Source organism: Amblyraja radiata, chromosome 9 (assembly GCF_010909765.2).
Source record: "Amblyraja radiata isolate CabotCenter1 chromosome 9, sAmbRad1.1.pri, whole genome shotgun sequence".
In the NCBI taxonomy this organism is placed as follows: Eukaryota; Metazoa; Chordata; class Chondrichthyes; order Rajiformes; family Rajidae; genus Amblyraja; species Amblyraja radiata.
Window position 1 is genome coordinate 43,589,847 of NC_045964.1, and position 16,911 is coordinate 43,606,757.

At 43.4% G+C, this 16,911-nt stretch overlaps 1 protein-coding gene and 1 non-coding gene across 2 annotated transcripts in view; both read left to right on the plus strand.

Annotated features, from left to right (window-relative positions):
- The first annotated feature begins 1 nt into the window (after position 1).
- The window catches only part of exoc5 (exocyst complex component 5), a 50,699-nt gene continuing 33,789 nt past the window's right edge, over positions 2-16,911 (plus strand). The window contains exons 1-3 of the mRNA XM_033027208.1: positions 2-268; positions 7,700-7,794; positions 8,573-8,720. Of these exons, the coding sequence (XP_032883099.1) occupies positions 242-268; positions 7,700-7,794; positions 8,573-8,720 (270 nt within the window). The 5' untranslated portion in view covers positions 2-241. The remainder of the gene's footprint in view (positions 269-7,699; positions 7,795-8,572; positions 8,721-16,911) is intronic.
- On the plus strand, positions 12,508-12,811 carry LOC116977373. The gene has a single exon (XR_004413214.1). It is a non-coding gene; the product is annotated as a small nucleolar RNA U85 (small nucleolar RNA).

The window sequence follows — 16,911 nt, forward strand, 5'->3', positions numbered from 1 at the left end:
TGTGCTCTGCCGTTTTTCTCCCCCCCCCCTCCCTCCCGGCACGGCTTCAGTGACTTCCGGTGAAGCGGGAAGATGGAGGGGAGGCGGCGGCGGTGGAGCGGTTGCTGAGGGGGAAGCGTCAGTGGCCGACCCAGAGTCTCTGGCTTCCCCTGGCGGGAGTTGGCAGCGTCCCTTGCAGGCCGTTCCTGGATCGCTTCATTATGTAGGCGGCTCGGTAGACGGACAAGAAGCAACTGGAGTCATGGCTACCACGGCAGAGCTGTTCGAGGTGGGGCCGGGCGCCGCCGGCTGCGGTTCGGGTCTCGCCGGGTGGATACCGCTCGGGGCCGGGGCTGTGGGTAAACAAGGGGAATGGTGACTGCGCTGGTACAGTGGGCTCGGAGAGGTCTGGCATAGCAGTCATTTAACATCAGTACTGGAGTGAGCTATAAATGAAGTGGTGATTAATCAAACAATGATGAAATATTTGGGTTGCTGGGAATCTTATGGTAAAGACCAAACATCAATGCCGGGGTACATTACAAATGATTAATCACATAACAATGAAATAATAGGGCTGCTGGAAATCTGCAATAAAGACAATAAATATTTTGAACAGACAGCCTTAGTTGTTAAACATCAATGCTGAAAGTGAGTTATAAATGACGTGATGATCAGGTACACAATGGAATTTTGGGGTTGTTGAAATTTGTTTTGTATAAAGACCAGGACAATACAATATCAGTTGAGAAAGAAGCAGTCTACATTTTGGATGGCTATCCTTTCAGTAGAACTGTTTACTAACCATGATCCACAGTGTGTCAAGATTAATTCAACAAAATCATTTGGATTGCAAAGGAGTGGTTGCAGAAAATCCTGGCTTGATGAGCAGAGTTAAAGTTGTTTTTTAAGACAAAGTGCAATCTAAAGGACCATGGATCGATAACATGATTTATTGTTACCCATATAGAAATAAATGCAGAGGATGCTATTTGATCCATAATGCCAAATGAGAGAGTTTAGGTGTATTGAGGTACAATGAAAAGTTTTTGTTTGCCTTGCTACCCCATCAAATCAGATACAATACATGAATGCAATCAAGCCAAAGACATACTAAAGGTAGAGTGAAGAGAAAGATAGAGAGTGTAGAATATAGTGTTCAAGAAGGAACTGCAGATGCTGGAAAATTGAAGGTAGACAAAAATGCTGGAGAAACTCAGCGGGTGCGGCAGCATCTATGGAGCGAAGGAAACAGGCAACGTTTTGGGCCGAAACCCTTCTTCAGACTGATGCAGGGTGGGGGGACGGGAAGAAGAAAGGAAGAGGAGGAGCCAGAGGCCTGAGGGAGAGCTGAGAAGGGGAGGAGACAGCAAGGGCTACCGGAAATTGGTGAAGTCAATGTTCAGGCCACTGGGGTGCAGACTGCCCAAGCGGAATATGAGGTGCTGCTCCTCCAGTTTCCGGTGGTGCTCACTCTGACAATGGAGGAGCCCAGGACAGAGAGAGTAGCTGCCGCTGCTCTCTCTTCACATTGTGTTTTTGATTTTTTGTTTTTGGACTGAATTCTGTTTATAATTTGTGTTTCTGTGATGTCTTTATTATTTATTTTATTCTGATTATATGTTTATATTCCTGTTAATCTATGTAAGGTGCCCTTGAGATGTCTGAAAGGAGCCCAATAAATAAAATTTATTATTATTATTATTATTAGAAAGGTCGGATTCTGAATGGGAGGGGGAGTTGAAGTACTGTGCCACAGGGCGATCAGGTTGGTTAAAGCGGACCGAGCGGAGGTGGTCGGCGAAACGATCGACAAGCCTACGCATGGTCTCACCGATGTAGATCAGCTGACATCTAGAGCAGCGGATGCAATAGATGAGGTTGGAGGAGATGCAGGTGAACATCTGTCGCACCTGGAACGACTGCTTGGGTCCTTGAATGGAGTCGAGGGGGGAGGTAAAGCGACACGTGTAGCATCTCTTGCGGTTGCAAGGGAAAGTGCCCGGGGAGGGGGTGGTGCGGGTGGGAAGGGAAGAATTGACAAGTGAGTTACGGAGGGAGCAGTCTTTGCGGAAAGCAGACAGGGGGGGAGATGGGAAGATGTGGCGAGTAGTGGGGTCACGGAGGTGGCGAAAATGACGGAGGACTATTTGTTGTTTGTGACGGCTAGTAGGGTGGAAGGTGAGGACTAGGGGACTCTGCCCTAGAATATAGTTCTCAGCATTGTGTGTCCCTGGAGTGATCCAATTAAATGTAACTCTAAATAGCCATTATACTTTAGCACATCTAATAGAAATAGAAATCTCTTGTGATTTACCAAATAATGAAAATCTTCACATGTTCACTTTCATTCCAATGAAAGTTGTAAATTTTCAATCCTTTCTGTTCTTCCTTTTCTCTTACACCTTTAACATGGAACTTAGCATCAGCGATGCACCATTTTAAGATGGATGAATGTCTCAACCCACTTAAAAGTTGCCTTTAAATAAATAGGTTCCATGTTTAAATAAAGGAGTGTTATAACAAGATTGGTGTAAGGGTGGCTTTTAATATGAGGAAGGTGGGCTTTGATAGGATTCCTAGAGTTGGGGCCATTGGGTTTGGAAAGCACAGCTGTGAATCTGGAGCCTTTTCAAACAAACAGAATTGGGGTTATGGGGAGGGGTGAGTTGATTGTTAGATTTGGAGTACTGGAGCACTCCACATGAGTGACAAACTCAGATCGAAAAATCGAGGGATTCTGATGTGCAATTCTGGTTGCCCCATTACAGGAAGAATGTGGAGGCTTTAGAGAGGGTACAGAAGCGAATTAACAAATGCCTTTATTGGAGCTATAAGGAGAAATTGGACAGATTTTGATTGTTTTCTCCAGAGTATTGTAGGCTGATAGAAGAAAAGAAAATATGAGTCTTAGATAACATAGACCATCAGAACCCTTTTCCCAGGATGGAAATATCAAATGCTAGAGGACATAGCTTCTAGATGAGAGGGGTAAAGTTTAAAAAGAGATGTGCAGGGCATGAGTTTTACATAGGATGGTGGTGCTTGGAATGCACTGCTACGAGTGGTGGTGGTGATGGAGGCAGATATGAGAGTGGGATTGAAGAGGATTTTAAATTGGCACATGTATATGTAGGGAATAGACAGGGTATGGATCACGTGTAGGCAGATGAGTTAAGTTTAACTCTAGTCTGTTCGGCACAGACTTTGTGGGTTGAAGGGCCTGTGCCTTTGTTATGCTATTCTACTTTTCATAATTACATCAGTGATGATCTACCAGGACTTCTTTGGGCATGGAAGAAACAGTATATTTTGGATAGTCTATAGTTAAAATGTTAAAAGATGCAAGGCTGCAGAGGAAACTATCGATGTGCCTAAATCAGGATTACAATGGTGTGGATGGTGCTTTTGGGAATAGATGGGCTGAAAGGGACAGAATGGATGAATTCAGTCGATGCTCCTTTTTGAATATCATGTTATGGATTTGGAAACAGTAGTTTGTATAGAATTCAAGCTGTCAGGATCGGTCTTGCAGAGTGAATGTGCTGGCGATATTGTTGATGTTCGTTCCAAATTTGAAAAGCAAATTGTCCTGCGATTGAGATGGGCAGGGTACATATTGTTGGTCATTAATTTTCAAATGTTCTATAATCAGGTTGCTTGCCCATCATGAAAAATATTGCCTAACCTGACCTATTTCCAATATTTTTGTTTGTCCTGCTAAGTTATACAGTGATGTATCTAATTTGTTTGTCTCTAACTGATCTAGTGCAAGGTTATCTTCACCTTTGAGGTTCTCTCTTTTAATTAAACATTAATATTTTGACCTTTCGCAGGTGTTCCTCATGTCATTTCCCCCAGGTTTTATAGGTAGTGGGGAGATCGCTGCAGCATTTCACTGATCTGCCTAATATAATTTTCACTTTATGTGATGTCTGTTGCTGAAAATTCTCCAGGAAACACGTGAATAACATTTTTTATGTTAGGGAAGAGATAGGACTTTGCCTTCCATCACAGTGAGGAGGTGTTGGAAATTTGCTGTGATGGATGTTTATGTAAACTGTGTTACGTGTGGGTCTTGGGTTTTTTTGTAATGTAAAAAACTGTAGTAAATGTAATTTCGTTCAAACCTAGGTTTGAATGACAATAAATAGCATTCCATTACATTTACAGTAAACTAGTTATAGTAAAAAGTCAAGATTGGACCATACACTGCCAGAAGCTGACATGGCATAAATGTTCTGAAATATTTATTTAGCAATACGCAGTTTTGATATTATCTGTGGCAGTGATAAGTTGAGTGTGCAAGTGAGTTCTTAGTCCAAGAGCAGTAACTGTACTATTTCTGCCTTTAAAGTTTGTGTGAAACTTGTGCAGCAGGAACAAGATTTTGTAATAAATAAAATAAAGAACTACTGAACCTCTTGTCAGTTCAATAATTGCTGCTTATTATCCTTAAGTGCACCTTGTGCAGAAGCAAAGGATACCTGAAAGGAATTTTTGTGTTTAAGTCTGCATATAAATACACCAGAATGTGCCGCAAAAAATTTTCCTTAATTATAACGGTAATTACTCAAAGGCAAGCGGAATTTCTAATTGGAAATTCTGGAGCATTGACCTGGTCCTGATTTGTAGTTCAAGTTGAATAAAGGACAACCGTTTCCCTTTGATTCATGTATAAATAGGGCTGTTGCTTTTTAGATGCTGCACATTTGGTAAAGGTAGAAGGTCTTTAGCTAAACCTGCTAGCTATTGAGCTGAAAGTGTCTGCTAAAGTTGCACATTGACTGCCAAGCCAGCTGTATTAGGCACATCTCATTGTTGGGGACCATCTTTGAATCCCCCTTTGTTTATTTTAATGTGCTCATGACTGCAGGTTCATTATGACTTACTATTTGACCAAAAATGAAACCTTGCTATTTAATGTATTTGTAATGATTAAGGGGTGTGCTAACACAACAATTGAATAATTCGATGAATGAACTAGGAGCCAGGACTAATAATCAGGAGAGGAGATGAAATAAGTCTAAAATAAACCATTGGTCAGTAACAGTGACCATGAAATTACTGTTGATCATTGAGATCCACCCAATGTTAGGCCTATAATTAATTCATACATGAAGATGCATCGCTGTCTTCTGAGATTATCTAGGAAATCACTTGCTGAGATATACCAAGTTTTTTGGGAGTACCACTTTGACTTTCAGGAAAAGATCTCATCAGGGCATTGCCAGAGATGGTGATATATAATCAAAACAAGAAGCATTACGATGTTGCAAACAATTTTTAAATTTTGTTTTTTCATAATTATCCAATACAATTGCATTTCAGCAGTGAGTCTGTCCAGATTGGCAAGAATGCTAACTTTTATTTAATAATGTATGTTTTTTGAATTTCACTTAGATCCTTAAATATGTTGTAAACCTTAAAGTAATTATTATGCTGAGCAGGCCATATGTGGTTTTAAAAATGCAATGTAGATCTATAAAATTGACTTAAATATTTGTTATGTGACCAGTCTAGTCTACAGTAACAACCTTTCATTTTTAATCACCTGGAGCAGAGATTTGCTATTGTCGGTAGTGACTAAGATCAGTAGCAGCAGTACAAAGTACTCATGAAATCAGAGTGTTGCATTTTTATGAGTGTCATCGTGGTACATTTTGGCTTTAAACAAGTGGAGCCATGACCTATGAAGGTTTATGAAGTGATTTTCTAATTTCAGAAGCCATTAGGGATACATTTGGTGCAGATTGTGTATTTATCTTTGGTTAGGGAAATTCAAAAAGAATTGGCCATGGCCAACCTTTGCACCTAGTTGGAGGGGGGAATTGATTAGGTGGAAACTACTTTTGAAAATGTGGTCAGGAGAATCTAATGAGTATGTGGTTTCTGTCATTTTTGAAACAAAATTTCATGAAGGACGAATTTACTGGGAGGGCAGTGGGACCAATGGATAGCTCTTTCAAGAAGTCAATGGGGGCAAAATAGACCCACTAATCTCCTTTTGAGGTTTATCAGTCTGTTAAGATCTAATTCACCTGTGGCAATACAACATGTAGGTAAAGTTATAATTTTAAAATGATTCCAAGTTATTTCAGCAACATGCAATAGTGTAAGAATGCGGTTGTCCATCTACTTCTTGGAATAAAACTTGATAATAAATGCTGTCTTGTGATGAATTTGGACTTTATCGGCCAGGTCAGCATTTAATTATCCTTGAACTGAATAGCTGGTTGGCCGGTTCTGAGGCATGGAATCACAGAGAGCACAGGCTCCCTGAAGCATCAGTGTTTTTTAAAGCAAACCAGTAGGTTTGTGATGGCCATTATTGTTTGTCATTTTGTTTTACACATTCAAATAATTTGTAATTATCCCATCTACCCAAATGTAATTTCATTGTGTCCCTGGATTACTGCTTTAGTAACATAACCATTCTCCACTCCTCCCTGTTCCGTACTGTAATATGAAGATTAGACTTCTGTTTGCCTTGCCCAAAACACATTACACTGGCACAATTCCATTTAAATTCTTTATTATTTCTCCAAATTACTAACATTCAAGCCGGTAAAATGAACTCGGGTAGGATGAGATGATTCTCAGAATTAGTTTTGTTTATGGTCATGTGTGCTGAGGTACAGTGAGATGCTTTATTGTGGTGTGCAATCCAGTCAGCGGAAAGACTGTACTTGATTACAATCAAGTTGTCCACAGTGTACAGATACAGGATAATCAGGTTAGCCAGGCTAACTGCCACATATCTAATATGTTTGCAAAAAAATTGCATTGTATACAACTGTTGCTGCAACATTAATGTTAGATAGATCTGCAGAATTAGCAAATTTGAATAGAAATAAGAATGTCCTTTATAATTATCAAAAAAAAATAATGGCTGAGTTAAGCTGTGTCTTGGATAGTCACATGTAAAGTTCACTCAAACTGTCTTTTGAAATTTTCAACATAGAATTTGATGTAACGGAATGCGTCTTTTTTTAAAAATCCCAAGACACTTGCACATTTTGTACTGAAATACAGAAGTGAAAAAATGATTGCAATCTTTTGTGTAGTTTCAGGATACTATTTGCACCTGTACCACCCATACTAGAATAACTCACCTAACTTTCTTAGATTTGCACTAATAATCTGCTGGCATTGATTCACTTACAAAGATACAGAACCAGTGTGTGTCACCAAAAAAGGGCATTGTTGTTTCTGACCAATTATTCTTCACATTATCAGTATTTTTTTGTGTATTTAACAATTCTGCTGAAAATAATTGGATGCTGCACATATTTGTTAAACCCTCTCTCCATACATTCATAAGAACTGAGCAATTTGCCTTATTCAGTACATTATTTTTGTTTGTAACAGTGAAGGACAAACATCTAGGATAATTCTAATTTTGAGTTTTTGTTTTCATAATTTGGGAGGTACCTTGGTTTTACAATGTTTTGAAGTGTTTTGGGTGTGCAAATTATGCCCAGATGATCTTTACGGATATTTTTTTGTATCAGTGCAACATAAATCAATTTAATTTATCTGTTTTTTTTTAGATAATCCTTAAATTGCGAAATTCCTTTTTTCCCCTTGGGCTTATTGGGCATGCCTGTCAATATATCTTAATAGTGCCAGACATTCTAACAGTGGACTATCAAAGTTTGACAGTTCAAGTTTGCATCTCTGCAGGCTGTTGTAACACAGGTGTTTATTTTGTTCTCAGGAACCCTTTGATATTGATGAATACATTGAGCGCCTAGCGTGGAGGACACCAGGTGGAGGTTCCAGAGGTGGAGCAGAAGCCTTTGATCCAAAAAGGTGTAGGATTTTAACAGATCTTTTAGTTTAGCTTTCCAAGTTGAGAGACATTTGAGTCTGTATGGTGGTTCTGGGCCACTGACACAGATACAATTCTACAATCTAAACAACAGAGCTGGCAGATAATTTGTTAAAATTATTAAATGTACTGCTAATTGAGCTTCAGGATTTTTATTGTACCTGCCTCAAATACTTCCTCTTGCAGCTCAATGCATATACCCACCATCCTCAGTGTGAAAACGTTGCCCCTCAGGTTCTTGGGAAATCTTAAACCTCTGTCCTCTAGATCTGGATTCCCATACCCTTGGGGGAAAAAAAGCTCCGTGCATCCAGCCTATTGATTTTATACACCTCTGTAAGATCACCTCTCAGCCTCCTGCACTCCAAAGAATATAGGCCAAGTCCACCCAACCTTTCCATAAAGCTCAAGCTCTTGAATCCTGGCAACGCCTCGTAAATCTTTTCTGCGCCCTTTCCAACTTAATAGCACCTTTCCAGTAGCTAGGTGACTAAATTGAGCACAATCCTCCAAGCTTTTCAGCGCGGAAATGTTGCAGAAATTATTTAGTGGCAACTGTTCAACTTCTTTTGAACCATTTTATGATTTGCATTTTGAATATAAAATAATGGAAAAAAAATGCAGATAGTCATGTGGGAAACCAAATGATGTCATGGTATTGGTACATATTGGAAACAATGATTATTTACATAAAACCTTACTTTGTTTTATGTAAACCTCTGATGAAAAATGTTGAATCAACATAATCTTATACCACAGGCTTTTGGAAGAATTTGTGGACCACATTGAGGAACTGAAGATGCTGGATGAACGCATCCAAAGGAAGGTGGAGAAACTGGAACAACAGTGCCAGAAAGAAGCGAAAGAGTTTGCTAAGAAGGTTCAGGAATTACAGAAAAGCAATCAGGTCAATACATAAAACTGTACAGAACAGTAACATGCCCTTTGGCCCACAATGTCATGCTGAACATGTTGCCAAGCTATGTCCATTTAGAGTAAACTATCGCTATAACGGACCATAGTGGTGGGAGTGGTGTCTGTTATTGCAGATGACTGCAGATGATGGTTAATATACAAAAGGACACAAAGTGTTGGAGTAATTCAGTCGGCTGAATTACTCCAGCACTTTGTGTTGTTTCACTTTATGGAGTATGTCAGCAACTCTGCGGGAAGAGGGGAGTGCGAAAGAGGCCGACTGAACTGAGCGATGGGAGAAGCAGGCGGCGGTGGTCGATCGGGGAGCGGATGAAGCCACTGCCAACAGCAAGAGACAGCAGCAGGTGAGAGGGGCTTGCTGGTGCGCATTTTGAGTTCAGTGTGGGGTCGGAAGCTGGAGCTCTAAACGGCTGGGGAGATGGTGAGAGCCGCGTATGAGGTGGCAGGTCATTCCATTCACATCCAGTTTACATATTACATTTGTTTTTTTTAAAGTTTCTGGCACTGCATGGTGCTTTAGAGATATGGGAGGGGTGTCATCAGCAGGCTAAGGTTGTATGTTGTTTTATTATCACAAAACCTCTGTTGGTCTGGAAAAAAGGTTGATCAAGAAAGCCTCTGAAATCTAGGGTGCCGGAATATCACTGTTCAACCTGTATATGTAATGCAGTAAAACAAGCCAGGGTAACTTCATAACTTCGAGTGGCACAGCTGGTGGAGCTGCTGCCTCAAAATGCTGGTAACCCAGGTTTGATCCTGACCTCAAGTGCTGTGTGTGTGGAGTTTGCACGTTCTCCCTGTGTTCGTGTGCTCCGGTTTCATCTCGCATCCGAAAGACGCGCAGTTTGCAGATTGATTGGTTTCTGTAAATTGTCCCCGGTGTGTGTAGGGAGTGGATGAGAAAATAGGAAAATAGAACTAGTGTAAACTTTCATTTTGTATCTCTAAACATAAGCGAACATTGATACAAATTTATATTTTTTTAGATTACGTTAGATGCTCAAAAATATGGGTATACAGTGCCCTCCATAATGTTTGGGTCAAATACCCATCTTTTATTTATTTGCCTCTGTACTCCACAATTTGAGATTTGTAATAGAAAAAACCCACATGTGGTTAAAGTGCACATTGTCAGATTTTATTAAAGGCCATTTTTATACAATTTGGTTTCACCATTTAGAAATTACAGCTGTGTTTATACATAGTCCCCCCCCCCCCATTTCAGGACACCGTAATGTTTGGGACACATGGTTTCACAGGCATTTGTAATTGCTCAGGTGTGTTTAAATGCCTCGTTAATGCAGGTATAAGAGAGCTCTCAGCACCTAGTCTTTCCTCCAGTCTTTCCATCACCTTTGGAAACTTTTATTGCTGTTTATCTACACGAGGACCAAAGTTGTGCCAATGAAAGTCAAAGAAGCCATTATGAGACTGAGAAACAAGAATAAAACTGTTAGAGACGTCAGCCAAACCTTAGGCTTACCAAAACCAACTGTTTGGAACATCATTAAGAAGAAAGAGAGCACTGGTGAGCTTACTAATCACAAATGCACTGGCAGGCCAAGGTAGACCTCCATAGCTAATGACAGAAGAAGTCTCTCTATAATAAAGAAAAATCCCCAAACACCTCTCCGTCAGATCAGAAACACTCTTCAGGAGTCAGGTGTGGATTTGTCAATGACCACTGTCCGCAGAAGACTTCATGAACAGAAATACAGAGGCTACACTGCAAGATGCAAACCACTGGTTGGCCGTAAAATTAGGATGGCCAGGTTACAGTTTGCCAAGAAGCCAAAGAACAACCACAGTGCTGGAAAAAGGTCTTGTGGACAGATGAGACGAAGATTAACATATCTTGGATGATGGCAAGAGCAAAGTATAAAGGAGAGAAGGAACGGCCCAAGATCCAAAGCATACCACCTCATCTGTGAAACATGGTGGTGGGGATGTTATAGCCTGGGCATGTATGGCTGCTGAAGGTACTGGCTCAATTATCTTCATTGATGATACAACGGCTGATGGTAGAAGCATAATGAATTCTGAAGTGTATAGACACATCCTATCTGCTCAAGTTCAAACAAATGCCTCAAAACTCATTGGCCTGCAGTTCATTCTACAGTAAGACAATGATCCCAAACATACTGCTAAAGCAACAAAGGAGTTTTTCAGAGTTTAAAAATGGTAATTTCTTGAGTGGCCATGTCAATCACCTGATCTGAATGCAATTGAGCATGCCTTTTATATGCTGAAGAGAAAATTGAAGGCGACTAGCCCCCAAAACTAGCATAAGCTAAAGATGGCTGCAATACAGGCCTGGCAGAGCATCACCAGAGAAGACACCCAGCAACTGGTGATGTCCATGAATCACAGACTTCAAGCAGTCATTGCATGCAAAAGATATGCAACAAAATACTAAACATGACATTGCTGTGTCCCAAATATTATGGTGCCCTGAAATGGGATGGACTGTGTAAAAGCACTGCTGTCATTTCTACATGGTGAAATCAAAATGTGTTAAAATGGCCATTATTAAAATCTGACAATTTGCACTTTAATTACATGTGATTTTTTTTTTCTATTACAAATTTCAAATGGTGGAGTACAGAGGCAAATAAATAAATGAGTCTTTGTCCCAAACATTATGGAGGGCACTGTAGATATTGCAAATTGACTACTTTGGCTTGAACCTTGTTTATGGGAAGATGGAGTTAATGACAAAAGTTTGTGGTGCCATTGAATCCAGTGATTTTAGTATTTGTAACATGTCGTTTGCACTATTGTGATTTAGCAGCCTAGGGTTGGGCAAGATACGAAATAAAGGGCAAGCATCCTGACAAATCAAAAGCGCTGCAGGGAAGGAGAGAGTCGAAGGTCGGGTCAAACGTTTGACATTATGCAAGCAGAACTTGACGAGGCTTCAGATAATATTGCTGTGGGATATTTCATAAATGATAAAAAGGACAACAACCTCTCCCTCAATGTCAGCAAAACAAAGGAGATTGTGATTGACTTCAGGAAGTGAACCAGCACATAATTTGGAATGCAGGATTAGATTCCAGAGGTTCATCAAAGACCAACCTCACCCCTGCCACTTCCTCTTCTCCCCTCTCTCTCATCAGGCCAGAGATAAAGACGTATGCCTCCATATTCAGGGACACTTTTCCCCAGATGTTATCAGACAAGCCCAACCCTCCCCTCCACTTCCCCTGCCCTCCACTTCCCCTGCCCTCCACTTCCCCTGCCCTCCACTTCCCCTCCCCTCCACTTCCCCTGCCCTCCCCTCCACTTCCCCTGCCCTCCCCTCCACTTCCCCTGCCCTCCCCTCCACTTCCCCTGCCCTCCCCTCCACTTCCCCTGCCCTCCCCTCCACTCCCCCTGCCCTCCCCTCCACTTCCCCTGCCCTCCCCTCCACTTCCCCTGCCCTCCCCTCCACTTCCCCTGCCCTCCCTCCCCTCCACTTCCCCTCCCCTCCACTTCCCCTCCCCTCCACTTCCCCTCCCCTCCACTTCCCCTCCCCTCACTTCCCCCCCTCCCCCAAATCCATCTCCCTCTCTCTCTTCCAAACCTCCCCTCTATTCTCAGGATCCCGGGGAGAGAGAAGAAGGGAGGGAGGGAGGAGGGGGGTGAGAGGAGAGGATGGGAGGGGTGAGGGAGAGGAATGAATAAAGGGTGGAAAGGCAGTGGGGGGCAGGAGGATGGGCGAGGGAAAGAGCCTAAGCAGATTTTGAGGGGAGGGGGAGAGAGGGAGGGGAATGGAGGCCACATGATGAGTCAAAGGCGAGTGTGACCTTGCGGCGACCAATCCCGACCTTCGATCTGGATGGGGAAGGGTCCGAAATCTTGGCGGGTGTGCACAAGACCATCGCATCCGTTGTAAGGCCGGACCCACAGTGAGGGTGGTGTGCCCTTGTGCCCGGCGACACGGAGGGGATCGCCCAGAGGAGGGGCACCTCCTCACATGCCGGGCACGAACATTCGGGAGGGAGGGAGAGGGGAGGGTCAGAGATCGAAGGTCGGACAGGCCAGAGTGAATGATCGCACATCTTTGGTAATCTGATGGCACTTTGAGGGGTAGTGTAGGCATCAGGGGCAGTACAGGAGGTGAGGGGAGGGGACGGGTCAGGAGATGAGAGGATGATACAGAAGGGGAGGGAAGGGAAAGGACGGGATAGCACTGGAGGGGATGGGGAGGAGAAGAGAGACTGGAGAGGAGGGGACAGGATGGGGTGGGACGAGGAGTGAAGAGAGGAGGAGTGGATGGGACAAGAGGGAGGGGATGGGAAGGGAGAGGAGGTGAGGGGATGGGCGAGGAGGGAATGGGAAGGGACGGGAGAGGGGGAGAGGACGGTATGGGAGGGAACGGGAAGAGTCGGGGGTGGGATGGGACGTGGAGAGGTGGGGACGGGATAACGGGGGGGGGGGTGAGACGAAGAGGGAGGAGGGGGCAGGGTTGTATGGAGCTCCCTCTACGTCACCGCGACAGTGCACCTGTCACTTGTCCTGTTTCCCTCCACCCCAAAAAACTTTACCCAAACCTTCCGGAGCTCCCTCTACTGACAGGTCGCCTTGTTAAGGTTCATTTTCTTAAAACAGACAACTTACAATAAGTTGGGTAAAACCAATACAAGCTTTAATGATCATTTAGCTAGAGAGTGCTAGGAGATACAAAGTCAAGCATATAGCAGATGCTTAACTCCTCCCAGGCCAACACTAAAGAATGAAGACTTACAGCATCGTTTTATACTGTTTTGGAAACATAGTCACATGTTCATACAGAATGGCAGCAATGACGTCTAACATATCAATTACAGCTCTACCCATTCAAAGCATGCTTGTCACTAATACAATATAATCATGCTATGGTTATATCGATCTTAGTTTAGTTACGAAACCCCAAATAACAGGAAGTTAGTCAAAGGTCTATCATCTGCAGTACCTTCTTAAACAATGCAAGGATCCTTATCAGTTGCCCACAGAAGTTTCTGCTAGTTGAGGATACAGAATTCTCAGGAAGTTTCCAAGGCTTGTGTTTACAGAAGCAAGCCAGAACCTTCTCGCCATTGTCAATATCTTTTGCTTGGGCACAACAGGAAGCAGCTTGGATGCAGTTTGAATGTTGGCCTCCAATTTCCTGATTACCCAGCCCTTCTACAGAATCCAATTTCAAAGCTTTCATTTACTCAGAACCCAAAACCCAAATTAATGAGAGGAGGAGTGGATGGGACAAGAGGGATGGGAAGGGAGAGGAGGTGAGGGGATGGGAAGGGACGGGAGAGGGGTAGAGGATGGTATGGGAGGGAACGGGAAGAGTCAGGGTGGGTGGGATGGGACGTGGAGAGGTGGGGACGGGATAACGGGGGGGGGGGGGGGATGAGACGAAGAGGGAGGAGGGGGCAGGGTTGTATGGAGCTCCCTCTACGTCACCCCGACGGTGCACCTGTCCCTTGTCCTGTTCCCTCCACCCGCAGCCCCCCTCCCAAAAAAACTTTACCCAAACCTTCCGGAGCTCCCTCTACTGACAGGTCGCCTGTCCCATGTCTCGTTCCCCTTGTATTCCTCTGATTTACAAGAATGATCCTATGAATAAGTGGGTTAACATATTTTATAGAATGGGTCTAAGAATCTCTGCAATCTGATTGGCTAAAAGCGGCTGGTGTACCGTGTAATAGTTTTTACCGGACGCATGGCAAATCATGTGCCTGCTCATTACCGGATGCAGGATTTGGAAAATAGCAGATTTTTATGTTACTTCCCCCCATTCTTTAAAACAAATGGTGCACAGGTCTATTTCGTGCTTTGGTGGGAATTATGTGCACGCGGTAACTTTGGAATGGTCTAAAACCCACTTGGCTACTCGTGTGTTTAAACCATCCAAAGTTACCGTACGCACACAATTCCCATAGACGCACTCAGACCTGTGCATCATTTGTATAATGAACATTTGCCGACACTGGGCCTGTACTCGCTGGAGTTTAGAAGGATGATGTGGGACCTCATTGAAATGTACCGAATAGTGAAAGGCCTGGATAGAGTGGATGTGGAGAGGATGTTTCCACCAGTGGGAGAGTCTAAGACTTGAAGGCACAGCTTCAGAATTAAAGGATGTTATTTTAGGTAAGAGATGAGGAGGAATTTCTTTAGTCAGAAGGTGGTGAATCTGTGGAATGTTTTACCACAGAAGGCTGTGGAGGCCAAGTCTGGATATATTTAAGGCGGATATAGATAGATTCTTGATTAATACGGGTGTTGGGTTATGGGGAGAAAGCAGGAGAATGGGGTTAGGAGGGAGAGATAGATTAGCTATGCTTGAATGGCGGAGTAGATTTGATGGGCCTCATGAACTAATTCTTTCCTATCACGTATGAACTTATGTTGCCTTTATCCTTTATTTGTAAGTTATGGACGGCTTGATTGTAATCATGTGTAGTCTTTGACTGGATAGAATGCAACAAAAGCTTTTTACTGTACGGTACACATGGCAATAATAATCTACACGAGTGTGAACAGGTCGTCAATGATCCGTGTGAACTTGGAGGGCCGAAGGGCCTGTTCCCATGCTGTATCTCTAAAATACATTTTCTACCACTGAAAGTGGTGTTGCCTTTTAAAACGTAAAGATTTACCAGCAAAGTTTTCTCTACAAATGAAGGAGCAGACTTTCAGACGTGTACACGTTATATAGATGCATGAAATAATTTTAAATTGCAAAGTTGTTGACTAGTTGTTGCTTAAAACAATTTGCAGCTTAATAGATCACAGAAACCTCGGATGTTCTGTTAGAGTGGTGACGCCATTGAGTGTGGCAGCCTCGTCAGCAGTTGTTCGTCCTTTCATCCTTTTTAAAATTTGTTTTGGAGGTCTTTTAGTCTTTTTTTTATGTGGGGGGGGGGGGAGGGGGAAACCGTCTTCTCAGTCACTACCTGGTCGAGGATGCGCCTTTTCTCCGAGCCGCATCCACGCCCCCCCCCCCCCTCTCGCGGCCTACCATCTGGATTGGCGCGGCCTTTCGTGCCGGAGACTGGTCAGAGCTTCAGCGGCAGTGCAGCACTGGATTACCATCGCGGTGCGGGCGATGCCTTACCGGGGTCGCCGTTTGGAGCTCCAGAATGTTGGGCCTGCCGACTTTTAACATCGTGGAGCTGTGGTCTGCGGAGCTTCCAGCCGCGGGCGGCGCTGACTTTGACATCGCGGAGCCTGGGATCTTTCGTCGAGGATTGTCAGGGTTGAATCTTCTCACAGCTCGGACTGCGGACTTTGGGAGCCGGGGTCTCCGGTAGGAAGCGGCCTTTTTTGCAAACTCCAAGCCGCTGAGTGTGTTCTCCATTCTGAAGCCGGAGCTCCAATCATCCTGGCGAGAGGGCGTGAAACATTGGGCCGCCGTTGCGGCGACTGCGAAGACCTCAATAGGCCCCGACCACGGGTGAACAAGAGGAAGAGGACTGAACTTTGTTGAAACGTTGATTCCGCTGTGGGGGGATGTTTTTATGTTTTATGTTAAGTTCTACAGTGTTGTGTTTATCTTATTTGTGTGCTGCACGGTAACTCAAATTTCACTGCACCAATTGGTGTATGTGACAATAAATGTCCTTTGTCTTTCTGATTTAAGAAAATTCACCTTCAGGTTTCATAATTTGTTGTTTTTGAATGGGATGTAAATCTTGACAATAGGTGCAGGAGTAGGCCATTCGGCCCTTCGAGCCAGCACCGCCATTCAATGTGATCATGGCTGATCATCCACAATCAGTACGCTGTTACTGCCTTCTCACCATCCCTTGACTCCACTATCTTTATCTAACTTTCTCTTGAAAGCATCCAGAGAATTAGCCTCCACTGCCTTCTGAGGCAGAGAATTCCACAGATTCACAATTTTCTGGGTGAGGAACGAAGTTTTTCCTTATCTCCGTTCTAAATGTCCTACCCTTTATTCTTATACTATGGCCCCTGGTTCTGGATTCCCCCAACATCGAGAACATGTTTCCTGCATCTAGCGTGTCCAATCCCTTAATAATCTTATATGTTTCAATAAGATCCCCTCTCGTCCTTCTAAATTCCAGAGTATACAAGCCCAACCGCTCCATTCTATCAACATATGACAGTCCCACCATGCCGGGAATTAACCACGTGAACCTACACTGCACTCCCTCAATAGCAAGAATGTCCTT